Source organism: Numenius arquata, chromosome 2 (assembly GCF_964106895.1).
Source record: "Numenius arquata chromosome 2, bNumArq3.hap1.1, whole genome shotgun sequence".
NCBI lineage: Eukaryota > Metazoa > Chordata > Aves > Charadriiformes > Scolopacidae > Numenius > Numenius arquata.
Window position 1 is genome coordinate 42525641 of NC_133577.1, and position 14132 is coordinate 42539772.

General features: G+C 41.0%; 1 protein-coding gene across 2 annotated transcripts; it reads left to right on the plus strand.

The window, feature by feature from the left end:
• The first annotated feature begins 2025 nt into the window (after positions 1 to 2025).
• ATF3 (activating transcription factor 3) lies at positions 2026 to 11938 on the plus strand. 2 transcript variants are annotated; one of them, XM_074168503.1, is made up of 4 exons: positions 2026 to 2176; positions 6894 to 7054; positions 7962 to 8069; positions 9008 to 11938. In XM_074168503.1, exons 1-4 carry the CDS (start codon positions 2026 to 2028, stop codon positions 9203 to 9205), a joined length of 618 nt encoding a protein of 205 aa, XP_074024604.1. In that variant the 3' UTR covers positions 9206 to 11938. The 2 variants fall into 2 exon arrangements, with proteins under 2 accessions (XP_074024604.1, XP_074024605.1); XM_074168504.1 differs by having other exon boundaries at positions 2045 to 2176; positions 6811 to 7054.
• Positions 11939 to 14132: the final 2194 nt, after the last annotated feature.

Here is a 14132-nt window from a genome sequence, read left to right on the forward strand (position 1 = left end):
TGAGAGGTTGGTTTTTTTTTTCTTCTGGGCTAGAGAAAAACGATGCCAGCTGTTCTTGAACACGGCATGAATTATAAAATCATGCCTCTGAAGTAAAAAGCACTTCACAGGCTGCACCAAACTGAAATGTAAAGCTTGCTCTAGACCCTTCTGAAGAGCAAAGTTTTTGCCTGGCATTATACTTGACATTGATTTAGCTTGATTAATAAAGATAAGGCAATAAATGTGTTTTGAAAGAGCTCAAAAATGATTTATCTATAGGTGAGTGAAAAAGAAAAGCTTGCAGCTTGCACAAGCTGTAAACAGAGAGCTGCCAGGTAGGTCAGAGGAGCTCACTCCTGCCCTCTGCTAAGTGCACTTCATTGTTTGAGGAGAACAGGGAGCGACTGCGCCTTCCACAGGAGGAAAGTCAACGTCACTACTTCAGACTCCTTCCCTTCCCCACCAGATTTATTTTTTTTCAAAAGCAGAAAATTAAATGTAAAATAGGAGCGTTACGTTTGCGAAGTTGAGCATGCTAGCACTGGGACATTTTAAAAGCTAAGATTACTACTCATGCCTGTGTGGCCAATGTGTACGTTTGTGTGTATATATATATATATATAATATATATATATAATATATATATGCTCACGCAGTGACACTCATACAGGGGGGAGACACAGAGGGACTTTCAAACTAGTACCGATATCCTTGATAAAATGCTCCAAGCAATTAATACATCCCAGAATATATCACTTGAGACATATTACCTATTATCAAAATACAGCCACATTGAACATTATGAAATTAATTAACCAGTTGGAGTGCTTGTTCAGGGTGTACATTTTATATATGAAGATATACATTTTATATTGGTTTGGTTAAAATATCCTCAAGTGTGAAATGTCCTGATCTTTCCATGCCTGGCACATAGACTTGAAGACTCTCTTAATGACAAGTTTGTATGTATTGTTTATGGAATGTTATCGTACTGGATAACTCTGCGCATCTCTCTTAGCAAGCCTTCTGTGTCTGTCCTGGGTAAACGCTTTTTTGACACATCTTATTTTCCAGCACTTTGGGGGCTGTTAGAAGGCAATTTCTGTCGTTTAACAAACCGGAAAGCTATGGAAACAAACAAACAAACAAACAAAAGAACAAAACAAAACCCCCTTCACCACAGGCACCACCATATTTCCCTCTCTCCTATAGGGACTCCCTGGGTTTCCCTGAAATCATAAGGAAATCGCGTGCTGTTGTGTTTTAAGAAAAGATTTTAAAAATCCCCCAAACCAAAAAACAAACAAAAAACCGCAGCAAAACAAACAAACAAAAAAACCAAACCAAACAACACAAACAAAAAACCAACCAAAACGCCCCAACATTATTTTTAGCTTTCTATCATCAAACGGGTCTTTCCTCCTCAGAGGAAAAACTGAAGCCTTCCTCTTCATGTAAAGCGAACTTTTAGCTGTCACCTGAAGTAGCACGGAGAAGGCGGGGGGGGAGGTGTGTGGGAAGGGAAGGGAAGGGAGGGTGTTATACGATTATTTCCTGTAGAATAAGATCACATTTGTCAGTCCTTTCGAAAACTACACAGTCTCCACTTTTGGGGGTTTTTGTTTTGGTTTTTTTTTTTTTGGGGGGGGTGTGTGTGGAGGGCGTGAGAGAGATTTTGAGTTGTTCGCAGCAACAAAACAGCCCGGAGAAAGACCCCCTCCCCGAGCCTTAATTAAAAATAAATAAATAAATAAATACATAAAAAAGGAGGGGAAGGGAAAGACGGCGAGAGAACGGGGTCTGTCCGGGTGCCGATGGATGCTCCGCGATGGGGGGGAACCTGCGATACCGCCCGGCACGGCTCGGCACGGAGCGGATCGCGCCGTGCCGAGCCGTGCCGGCGGGGAAACCTTGCATCACCGCCACGGGCTCCGCTTCCCTCCTCCCTCTCTTTCGGGGAGGCTATTAATAGCATGACATCAGCCCGGGACTCGCCGCCAGAGTAAATACCAGCGCTGCCCGCTCGGCTATATAAGGGGGGTGATGCAACCGAAGCGAGAGGCAGAGGAGCGGGGAGCGGCGAGAGCTGCTCGTCCCGGAGGAGGCAGCGGAGGAGAGGGGACGGCTACTGGGACGGGGTGGGCGCGGAGCCCCTTCCCTCCGGCCGGGAAAACAGCGGCACAGCGGGAGGAAGGTAGGTGGAAGCGGGAGGGGGGACGCTGAGGCTCTCCGTGCCGGCGGGGCGCGGGGATTGAGCTCCGTGGGAGGTTGTCCCGCCCGGGAGAGATGCGCGCCGGGGGGTCCGCGGGCCGCGGCAAGGAAAAGTTTCGCCGCCGGAGCGAAGTCGGGTGCGGCGGTGCCGCCGCCGCCGCCTCCCGTGAGCCCCGGGAAAGCCGCCGGCCCCGCCGAGCTCCCGCCGCCGCCCCGCGCCCGCCCGCCGCCCCGCGCCCGCCCGCCGCCGGCGGCTCCCTCCCGGCGCTCGCATCTGGGGGGAACCCCCTGCCCGGGCTGCCGCCAGATGTGAGCGGCGCGAGGGAGCCCGCCGAGCCCCGGCTGTCCCGGCAGCGCCGCTCGGCACCGCGCGGTGGCGGCCTCGGAGGAGGGACGGCGGCGGCTGCCCCGGGACCGGGACCGGGACCGGCGGGGAAGCGGGAGTGCTGCCGGGCGGTGGAGGCAGCCGGCGGCGGCACCGCCAGCCCGAAGGGTACGCAGGGACAGAGAAGCCGTAGAGGGAGCGGCCCGGCCATGAGTAACCCCGCGCTGCCGGGTATATATCTATCTGTTCCGTATACACAAAATGAGTGGGAACTCTCGGTGCGAGCCGGGGACGTTAACTTTTCCTTCTGTCCCCGTGTCTTGACATGAAGGAGATCAGTTACTAAACTGTTGCCTAATCAAGTCAGGCGTGACACAACACCAAACTTGTTTCAGAGAAGGAGTTTCCTGTTGGAAAACAATTTTCCTCCTAGTAACAGCATTTAAGAAGCTGGAAGGCAGCAGAAAACAGTTCGGGAATGATGTGGGATGTCAGAAAGCTTAAGGTCAACCAGCGTGCACAGAGGTTGTGAACTGTAATTGCTCTTAATGCTGTTTAAGATTAACCTCAATGGTTATCGGGGTTTATTGCATCAGCACCAGAGGAAAAGGAATTCATATGAAGAAATAAAACCAAGAGGCACAGACCAGCCATCTGCAGTTATGCAAAAAAGAAAAGACTGAAAGTAGTCACTTTCAACATTAATATAAAACAAGAATACCCTTAACTAATAGAAATGCACAGCTAGGAAGTATGTCCTGAAATTAAAATATTGTCAGATGAGATGTAGAAGTTCACTGTAGATGGAAAGAATCATTAGCAAAAGCACAAACAAAAAGTAGGGGGAGAACAAATGAATAAAGCTGTTTGAATCTACCTAAATTGGGAGAGTACCATTAATAGAAAAGCTGTTCTCTTAGAAGAATTCCAAACCTAAGGATAAAGTAATGAAGCATTAACACACACGGGGAACAAGCTGTGCCTTTCCAGTGCAGGTCTGTGAAATGTTCAGCACCTTCAATGTCAGTAACTTCAGAAGGAGTCAAACCAGCCTGGAGCTGAGGTCCATGTGCATAGTCTGACAAAGTAAACAGATCGTATCAGAAAGGCCCAGATGTAATCACACTTTAAGGTTTGATATTCTTATTCCTGCTGTTTCCCCAGCCTTTACAAACCCAGAGAAAATGAGACACTGCTTTTAATGGCTTGTAGACGGAGGTACGATTTGTACAAAAACTGGAGAAAAAGAAAGGGCAACCTGTTTCTTTTTTTTTTTTTTCAATAGCGAAATCTAATTTTCATTCCTGTAAAACATTTCTAAAAGCAGATTTGTTCCTCAAAAACTGGAAGACATGTACCTTGTTATTATGAAAAGGGAATCTATTCAGCTTACTGAGTACATTTGACATAAAGCTGATTATTTTTGTTACTTGTTTCACGGTGGCTTCTAAGGATCTCAGTGGTAGACTGGAACCCTACCTTCGTAGGCACTGTCCAGAAGCCCTGCCCCAAGAAAGAGCCCCACGAAAGCAAACCGTTGGCAAACAGCTCTGCAAAATGGGACTGGGCTCACGGCAGAAATCCTTACACAAGCCTCAGCCCCCTGGTAGGCCCCCCTTCCCTAAAGTCTGAATAAATAGAGATCCCTTTCAGGATGTCTGGAAGGTCAGTGAGCTGTTCATGCAGGAGAGGTACAAGTTTCTATGGTCAAGGACACTTCCCCCTCTGTGTTTCCCCTCCCTGTGGACACACTCCCATTCTTTTTTTTACACTAGTGACAGACGGATGAGAGAACCTGAGGACATTATAGTAGGGTTTTGTCGGTGCTTGTGGTGCACTTAGCACTGACTAGTAGAAATCCACGATTAACACAACTTCTCAGACATGTTACTAAAACATGAACCTTCTTGTTTTCCTCTGGTGCTGCTGCTGACCCTAATTAAAAGTTCACCTAAACCGAAAAATAATTGATTAAACCACCAGTGCTGGAAAATTATTAGCCCAATTAATTATTTTGTAGGCTGGAGAAACGGCTTTACTGTTACCTTAAGACTCCTGGTTTGATTGAAATATACAGAATTAACTTTGTTGAATGAAGCCATCATTGGGAGCCAAGGAGACTGACAGTCAGTGAAAATAGCTAAAATTTCTGCTAGTGATGAGGGGTTCAGTGTCACCTGGAATTAGCTTATTTAAATGAGTTGAATGGTTCAATGTTGATAAATGATAAATAATGCTGGGAGGATTTCAGCTGGAAATTACAGGGCTGTTTCTGACTTGGAAAAGAGTAACTGCTAGCTTTCTGAGATTATAGGATTAAACAGTATCAGTACTTTAAATGTGACTCATGAGCAGGGGCTTTCTGAAGAGAATTACATAAATTTCCCAAGGTCTTTCTGAATAACAAGTTGTTCCAAATAATTTCCTCATCTTTAATAACTTTGGGTGAAATCCTGGCCCCATTGAGGTCAACAGAAAAAGTCCTCTTGATTTCAGTGGGTTCAGGATTTCACCCCCAGACTCTGGGAAATCTTCAGCTCTTTTGTGGTGACTGGGTGAGGAAGAAGTGAGGAAGTCTCTGCAGCCAGACATGGCGTTTACTACCACCTGGCAATTTGCTGTCCTCACATTTTTATATTTACCTCATTTAGCAATGAACCAGATTCTACTCTCATTTGCACCAGTGTGGACATACAGTGTATTTTTAGATATCTCTGGGTAAAATGTATCTTCTTGTCTAGGCACGTGACCCCAAACATTTCTTGCTGGGTTACAGAAGTAGCTTACAGGGAACTCTGCAATCCAATCCTGGGTTGACTGTGTGGAAGTTTAACTTACCCACACTGCTACCCCGAGGCAACTATTTGCTTACCTGCACTGTTAATTACAATTGACTTTGCTATAATTATTACAGTTCTAATCAAGAGTAGATAACACATACTGTAATTACCTGTACAGCTATTAAAAAAACCCATAAAACCTACACACCAAAGAAAGCTGGAAAACCAACGTGGTAAAATCCAGTTTAACACAAGCCACTTTATGAATAAGGGATATAATCTTTTCCTATGCATTTGCACCTTTTGTCTCTTGGGCCACCCACAAAAATTGCTCAGCTTTCTTCCAGACCTCTCATCTCTTCTGGGCAAGAGACAGTTTGTGTCTCATGCAGAGCTGTGTGCATCTGCTAGCTAGGTTGCCCACAATGTTAGGATGGCTGCCTGCTGAGTTTTGCCTCTTTGTCCCTCAGTGGGATCACCATTTTTCACAAAGCACATAGACGGCCTCTCACCCTCCAAAACTGGCTAAAAAATTAATAAGAATGACTAAAAAGAGAAAAGTAGAGAGAACTGTTGGGTAGCTTCATTTTCTTAGGAAAACTACGAGAAATGAGGTTCCTCCACGGGTGTCCATTTGCATAATTCCCCTGAAGTCTCTTCAGTCACACTGTTTTATATCAGCAGGAGATCCGACCATAAATATTTAAGAATTTCAAACCTCTCGTTGAGGGCACATGAGGACAGTTTCAGATTTTACAAGAGCAAAGGAACGAAACAAATGGCTTCACGTTTTTCATGGCTCAATCCCTCCAACTCAGCCTGTGCTTTGAAGCCCCAGAGCATGTATAGACTTTTACTTTTGTGCTGGCTCTCATTGTTAACCATTTTTCAGGAGTTCATAACCAGATCTACAACTTTGTGTAAAATTGAGCACGATCATTTTGTGACAGAATCTGTCCTGGTTAGCACACTTCAGCTTCTGGGAGAAGTCTTTGAGCTGTGCCTAAATGTAGTAAGATCAAGGTACGCTCTGTCCATTTGAAGCTGTGGTGGCATAGCTCTGAAGATGGAGATACTCTTAAACTCCTGTGCTTTAAAAAATAATAGTATTTCTTTGCTGTCTGATTTGTGTTCCTTATTCTCTTCCTCCTGTTCACTCAATTCTCATTTGCCACACATTACTACTTTAAAACTTCAAAGTGCACATATATACACACATAAATTTTTTTTTCCATACTAAGTTTCAGAAAGACCTACGTAGATATTTTGTGATGCGCTATTATTATTATTTTTAAATACCAGCTTGAAGTTAACCTAAAGTAGAAGATTTAACTAGTGACCAAATTCTTAACTGCTTGACTCTAGTGAGAGATTGAGGCTGACGGGGAATAGGAACTGAAGCAATGCAAGAAATACATTATTATTTCATGTTATAAAATATACCTCTAGGAGATATTATTTGGCTTTCTAAAGTTGTTGAAAGACTGTTATTATCTCTTTTTTACCTTTCAGCAAAATGATGGTCCAACACTCAGGCCAGGTATCTGCCTTAGAAGTCAGCGCCTCCGCAATTGTTCCCACTTTGTCCCCTGCAGGGTCACTGGGGTTTGATGATTTCACAAATTTAACCCCACTGGTGAAAGAGGAACTGCGGTTTGCCATTCAGAATAAGCGTCAGTCCCACAGGATGTCTTCTACATTGGACACGGTGACAGTTTCTGAAAGGCCAATTGAAACATCAATCATGAAAACAGAGGTATGACTTTTTAAACAGCATTTCAGTGTGAATGATTAATTCTCTAATAAAATTTCACCACAAGACCAGTAATTATATCAGACAACCCTTTCCGCCCTACTTGATCCTTTCAAGCCTGCTGCTTGGCTTTCTGATAAGTGCTTCTGGGAAACTCTCTGGTATTTCTCATTTCCATTGAGGCCAAGAGTTGAGTATTTTGGTTTTGATTATGAACTAAGGACAATGTTTTACAGAGATTAGAGCAAGTGCTAATCTGGTTTCCCTGGCTGCTTGTGGCTGAACTTGGGAGTAAGTCACTGCAGCTTTACCTGAGTGAGGACAGTGCAGTGGACACAGGGGATTACACTGAGGCAGACACAGCCATGCTATATACACGCTAGGTTTTTACTTTAAGATAATAGTCTCTCTGAAAAACTTTTTTCTCTTATAAAGTGGAGAAATAGCTTCAGTTAGGGAAATAGCCACACCTCAGCCTGAGCCTCCACAGGAAACAAAACAAAGCTTGAGGGAGTGTGTTTATATCCCCTTTTTGGCCTTGCCTTTAGTTCGCTGCCTCGTTTGTTCCCCTTGCTCCTTTTCCTCCTTGGGAAGTGGAAAAGAGATGGAGGTGTGGGAGTCAGCCTGGGGAGATGCTTGGCAAGTTTTTCGAGTACCATTGATTTAAAATGAGCCATCACATGGATTATGTCCATCAGAACTCCAGTCAGGTTTTTATTGACAATTCTAATGGAGTTGCTACCATTTTACTGTATGGCAAGCAAGGTCAGAATTGCCTCCTTATGTAATTCAGGATGGGAGCTCTGACAACACTATCCATGTTGCTTTTAAAAATGCAGAAGTTATGAAAATACAAGTTGAATATTTACGACAATCTTACGGATTGTGTGTATCTGTTTTTATGGGATAGTTTTCTCCTGAAGAGGATGAAAGAAAAAAGCGAAGAAGGGAAAGGAACAAAATTGCTGCTGCAAAGTGCCGAAACAAAAAGAAGGAAAAAACAGAATGTTTGCAGAAAGTAAGTGACTGCCGTGAATTGTTCATAATCTGTTATCCTACCAGGATATGAACAGACAGCACAGAGGCACTGTCATAGTAGGAAATACAGAAAGGTGTCACCCAAAACCCTGTAAAACCATCAATATATTAGTTATAAAAAAATGAACATGCTATATGTTAAATCAAACTTGGCTAAAATTGGGAAAAAGTGAAAGCATGGTAGGAGTGAAAAGAGATTACTGTTTCAATGACCAACCTTGTCTATGGGGATAATATGAATTTAAATCTGTAGTTCGAACACAAAAAGAACTAAAATCTCATTTCATATCTTACCCACTGTGGAGATCAAAAGCCTACAAACACAGGCAAGTAATCTCTGACTTCTTTATGAAACGAGTGGCATAGTAGCTTAGCCCTGAAGTCTCTGGCCTAAGACCCCAGCAGTGTCTTCACCTGCTCTGCCATGACATAAAACTCTAGTACAGCAGCAGCAGGCCTGTCTTTGTTCCTATATCCAGGGTTGGGGGGAAAAAAGCTATGTCCTTACTTTGTTAGCTTACGTGGGTTTACAGATATGTGACATGGTGTTCCAGGGAGTTAACAAGAAGCATAGATAACTTTGGGCAAATTTTTGATCCAAAAAGTCGAGAATTAATTTTGCAGAAGGTAGCAACAGTGATTTGGGTGCCTGCTCTGGTAAGTCAATACAAATCTGAATTTGGCCTTTCAACTTTTGTTACGGTCAGTTCAGAAGATAGCTGTCAATCTGATTTTTTAGAGTATTATCAAATGGGGGCTTTATAGTTTCACCACTACAGGACACTAGGAACATGCAAGTTCTTTCACAGCTAAGCCATATGCTTCCCCACCAATAAAAGACTGCAACTATTAGATAAATATTGCAATTAACTATTTGAACTGCTCGGTCTAATAGTTGTGTCTGTCCTTTGTGACTAGGAATCGGAAAAGCTGGAAACTATCAATGCAGAATTAAAAGCCCAGATCGAAGAGCTAAAGAATGAGAAGCAGCATTTGATATACATGCTAAACCTTCACAGGCCCACTTGTATAGTTCGGGCACAAAACGGAAGGACACCTGAAGATGAAAGGAATCTTTTTATTCAACAGATCAAAGAAGGCACGTTACAAGGTTAAGTGATATGGCAAAGATGGAAATATTTATAGTGTTTTTAACAACTACCAGAATCCATGGAGAATCTGACATAACGTGTAGGATTCTATTAGTCAAGAGCCTTTAGGAAGGGCAGATTGCTTTCTTAAGTGGAAAGAATCATTTTGGCTTGACAGCGATTCTTCCCCTTGGAAGATCTGGTCTCAATCAAATTGAAGAGTCTTCTGCCTCAGATATAGGTTTTGCACCTGTCATACTTGCTGTTCCTAGGAGCTACAGACAACAGCTTCAGAAGTTTTAGCTCTCTGCTAGTATACAGTATCTGCACTCACGACGTTTGTGCTAGAACACTATGACTTCCGATGATGCACATGGTACAGACAACTGCGCTGGATGGACACTACTTTTCCTTGTTGCTGGTAGGGAAAGCAGACTGAGAGTATTTTTAAGGTTTCTAAGTTTCCAGGGGGATGTTTTCTGGCAGAATGTACCAATGCGTAGTGTTGCATTCTAACCTAACACACACATACACAAACACACAAAAAGCCTTTAGTTCCAACTAAGCTTTGTCATTTTTTTTTCACAACACTTGTGTGGTTTCTTTCAATGACTCATCTCAGAGACTGAATTTGAAAAGCCTAGTAGGTGTGACAAAGAAATGTTTCTTGCAAAAGGTCTGTGTAGCTAAGTTTCATTTTATGAGCTGGAACCCCACATAACTATCCATTGGGGACTACAATTTTTCCTTGAACTGCTGAACAGCAGCTTGTATCACCACTTGGTGACTCAGTGAATTGGACCCATGAGAAGGAAGGGGAGACTAACTACGGAGGGATATTGATACAGGTTTTGTCCGAGTAAGGTACTGCAGGACTGAATCCCAGGCTCATGAGTCATGAAAAGTTTTTTTTTTTTAAAAAATTTCATCTAGGATCTAATCCTACAAACCTTAATTCATGCTCTTAATCCTTGCTCACAGAAGAGGTTCTATGGACTTCAGTGGGTCTGCTTATGCAGGTAGCTCTTATAAGCATAAGAGCTTGACAAAGCTTTTTCCATCCTGGTCAGGATTATTTCCTTTTGCCGGGTGATTCAGAAGGAAAAACTATGATTGCAGCTACTTTTATTTTATGTTTGGATGGCAACTACAGTCAATCAAAAGTGTTACTTAGAATCTAAAGGAGGCAAGAGTTTTGATGTAGTGAATAATTGTTTTTATTTTTTTATTAAATACTAACCATAGATATTTTTGAACTGGTTGGTAGAAGAGCTGCTGGACAAAACAGTTGGAGCTATGAGTGTTTAAACTCTGATGTTTCTGTGAAATTCTCAGATTGTTTAATCCTATAAAATATATCCTTACAATTTTTTGTAAAAGAAAATATTATCCTTATTTATCACTAATATCATCATGAGTAAAGTTAATAAATACCGTGAGCAAGATAAAACTGAAAACACAAGTGTTGTGCTGTCTCTTTACTTTTATCTGTTGGTGTTTAATATTATATATTCCTAAACTTGTTGTATTTGAGACACCACTATTGAAAACACTTATTCTTCATCTTTTCCACAGATGAGGCACTGAATATATTGAATGAATGGGTGCAGAGATTATACCTTCCAAAATTCTGTACCTCCATCAGTGGTGTCTAGCTGCTCAATGTCACAATTTAAGTGAAGCAGATAGTAAGAATGGAACTTACAGTACATAATATTTTACACCAGTTACACAGTGTTGAAATTGTGGTTTTGCTCTCAAGGCTAGAATAAAAGATACCTCAGCCATAAGCTTCTTACCCTACAAGTTCTAGATGAGTCTATCAGATATCATACCTGATCCTTATATGATCATTATATTCTGCAACAGAACTTCTTAGTACACTTTCCTAAGATCTGGATATATTGTAATGTCCTATATCACATTTTAAAGATATGTACTTTCCTGTATCTGAAAAGTGACTGTATTACAGAGATGACATATGGAATTCTGTCCTGAGAATCCATTGTCTTTCTGTATGTTGGGAGGAGCTTCCATTGACTTCAATGCGAGTTTCATTCATGCCCTGTAGGCAGAGCTTGGAGCCTATGCTGTGACTTCCTTGTCTTAGAGGGCAAGTTCCATGGGGAATTGGCCAGCTGTTTATCAGAGAATGGATATACATGAAGTGTGTTACAATAAACTTGTCAAACGATGTCCATTGGTATTTGACTTCTGTAATGTGGAAATACAAAACCGAGGCATCATCACAGTATCGTACACCTTGGCTTTGCCTTTTGCGCATCAAATACCAGCAGACAAAGCTGTTTGCCTCCTGTACTGTTATAAAGTGTTACCACAGAGACTAGAATATAATCACAGAATTCATGTGTCTCCCTTACGAAATTTGTATGGTTGCTTTTAACCGTATCACTGGTGACGCAGGCGTCATGCTTTTGTTGCTTCATGTTATTTACTTAGCACGTCAAATGTTAAAATGGTACCACTACTATTGTCAGAAGATAATCTATTTTTATTTCTTTATACATGCAGTCATAGCTGCTTTTTACTGCTTCTATGTGTGTGTGCGTATGTGCTCCTGCACTCAGAAATGATGGTACTCAAATTCATTTGGCTGTGCCCAGGAAAAGAGTGTTTAAACAGCTAGACCAGAGCAGTATGTTGCATGAATTTTCTGAAAGTATACTTTATTCAGGAGAGCCTTTAAAGTGCATTAAAAGCAGTTTGTTTTCTATTCTCAAGTTTGTTTTGATACTTTAATAAAAAAGAATTAATATATATTTATTCATGTGTCATTTAATTCATTCTAAGTTTCAAGGTCCAGGAGCAACTTCATTTTCTTAAAACAAGAAGAAAAATGTTTTTAACTGAGATTAAAAAGCAAACATGTTTTATAGGTTTGCAACAATAAGCGTCTTATAAGTGAAATTGGTACTGTTCACTGCTTGTCAAGGTATAAACAAAGTTTTGTTATTTCAAGGTTGATCATGAATTCCAGGCTAATTTCTTATTTGTGGCCTAGGGCTTAAATTAAAGGACTGAAAATTAGAATTCCTGAACCTTTCCTAACCCTGCAACCAACCAGCTGATAGTTACTTCAGCTTTCTGATTACCTAATGGGTTTAATGCTTTTGCTGCTGTGAAGCTTTAATATTTATAGATTGCTTTATGTGGTTACATAGAAGATGCTAAAGAAGTATAGCATGATTAGGGCTTTGGTTTGTTTCTCTGTGTGTTGGTGTGTGTGCATGTGTGTGGATGTGGGTGTGTGCGTGGAGAAGTATGAGGAAAGATGAACAAAATGTTCTATCCTGCCTTTCCAAAACTAAGTATTTACACCCAAACAGAAGTCCCTGTGTTTTGACAGCCGGGGATGTGGACAAAAACTTTTGGCTTCAGTCCTTTGCAAGCATTCATAACTTGTAATACAGAGGTCAGATAGAAGGCCAGGAGCTCCAGGGACCAGGAAATCCACTGTGCTATTGCAAAATCTAGTTAAGTGTCAGCTGGAAGGAAGATCTAGGCTACTATGAGCCTGGTAATGTTGAATGCTTACTCAGTACATCCATTTACAGATGTGCAGTCACAATAGGTGAATATACACAATATGTATATTCACAGTTTCACACAGTCTCCTATAACTGCTATCAAATTCCACTTCTGAATATCTGATTCAATTCTAATTTGGTAAATTTATAAGTCATCTGCTTGTCCTGTTTTAGAAAAACTTATCAACAAAATTAGGGCTATGAATTCATGAATTGTTATTTTTATATTTTTTTTTAAAGTAGTATAAGTTGAAACCGTGAAACCACCCATGGTCTCTATGACATTCCTAACAGCATAATTGCTATTCCTTGAACAAAATAATACATTGTATCCTCTCCTTAGGTCTTGTTTTAGATGCTAACCCTGTGGGTGTATAGACCCATGCGAACCTTAAAGCGTGCTGGGCTTTACAATGTACATTAATAAGGAGCATCTTCTACTTTTTTCTAGCTCTTCCGTTGATGTAAATGAATAAATAGCAATATTGAAGGTAGGCAGAGCCAATGATTTATGCTAGGCTGGAAACCTTTTACAAAACTGAATGGTAACAAATTTAAGTTTACAATAACTTTTCTATATGAGCCAGTTGGAATTTGGAACTACTGATTAAGAGGTTGGTTTTAAAATCACTAATCCTTAGTTATACAAGAAAGACTGGATGCTTTATGGGTAATGAAAATAAAACAGTACAATTGCTTGTTAGTAGCAAAAGAGTTTTGAAAACGAAATCTACTTAATCTTTAAAAAATTCCCAAATCCAGAATGACAACTGTAGCTTACATCCATTTTTCTTTTGGTGTTTTTTTTTGTTTGGTTGGTTGGTTGGTTGGTTTTTCCCTTCAGCAGAATACTAGACTAACTACAAGTCTTGCTCATGCTGGCCATTGCCATGTTTCTATGTTTGCCCAGTGCCCCCAACTGGAGACCCCGAGAATCACATGATTATAATGTGCAATAATACTAATTTACATAAGTACTTAGTAACATTCTTCATTAGTTTGTAATGACACAGATATAATATTTTCATTTCTATAGCAGACATAATTCCTTTTTAAAGTGTAGTTAAGATAAAGAGTGACAATATTTTTTAAAAATCCTGTTACTCAAAGTTTATTTCCTTAGTGGACACTCTGAGTCAGAACTGCTGACTTTAGTGATAAAAATAGTTATTTACTAATTTTCAGTGCTATTAGATCTTCAAAGCCATCACAGTTAAAAGAGAGTACACTGGAGTCTATTCTTGGTACAGCATCAGTTCTGGCTACATATCTTTACTATTGCTGACAGTGATGCATGAACCAAAAAAAAAAAAATAATCCAAGTGTACTAGAGCTGACACTCAGGAAAGTTATTAGACCTGTGAAATGAATAAATAGAAAATGGAAACAAACTGAGAGTTGAAG

What these genes read in the sequence shown, in the direction of transcription:
- ATF3 (XM_074168503.1), top strand. Translation starts at nt 2,026, where the DNA reads ATGCAACCGAAGCGAGAGGCAGAGGAGCGGGGAGCGGCGAGAGCTGCT. An exon ending in CATCAATCATGAAAACAGAG is followed by an intron (nt 7,055 to 7,961) that starts GTATGACTTTTT and finishes TTTATGGGATAG; the next exon opens with TTTTCTCCTGAAGAGGATGA. An exon ending in AAACAGAATGTTTGCAGAAA is followed by an intron (nt 8,070 to 9,007) that starts GTAAGTGACTGC and finishes CTTTGTGACTAG; the next exon opens with GAATCGGAAAAGCTGGAAAC.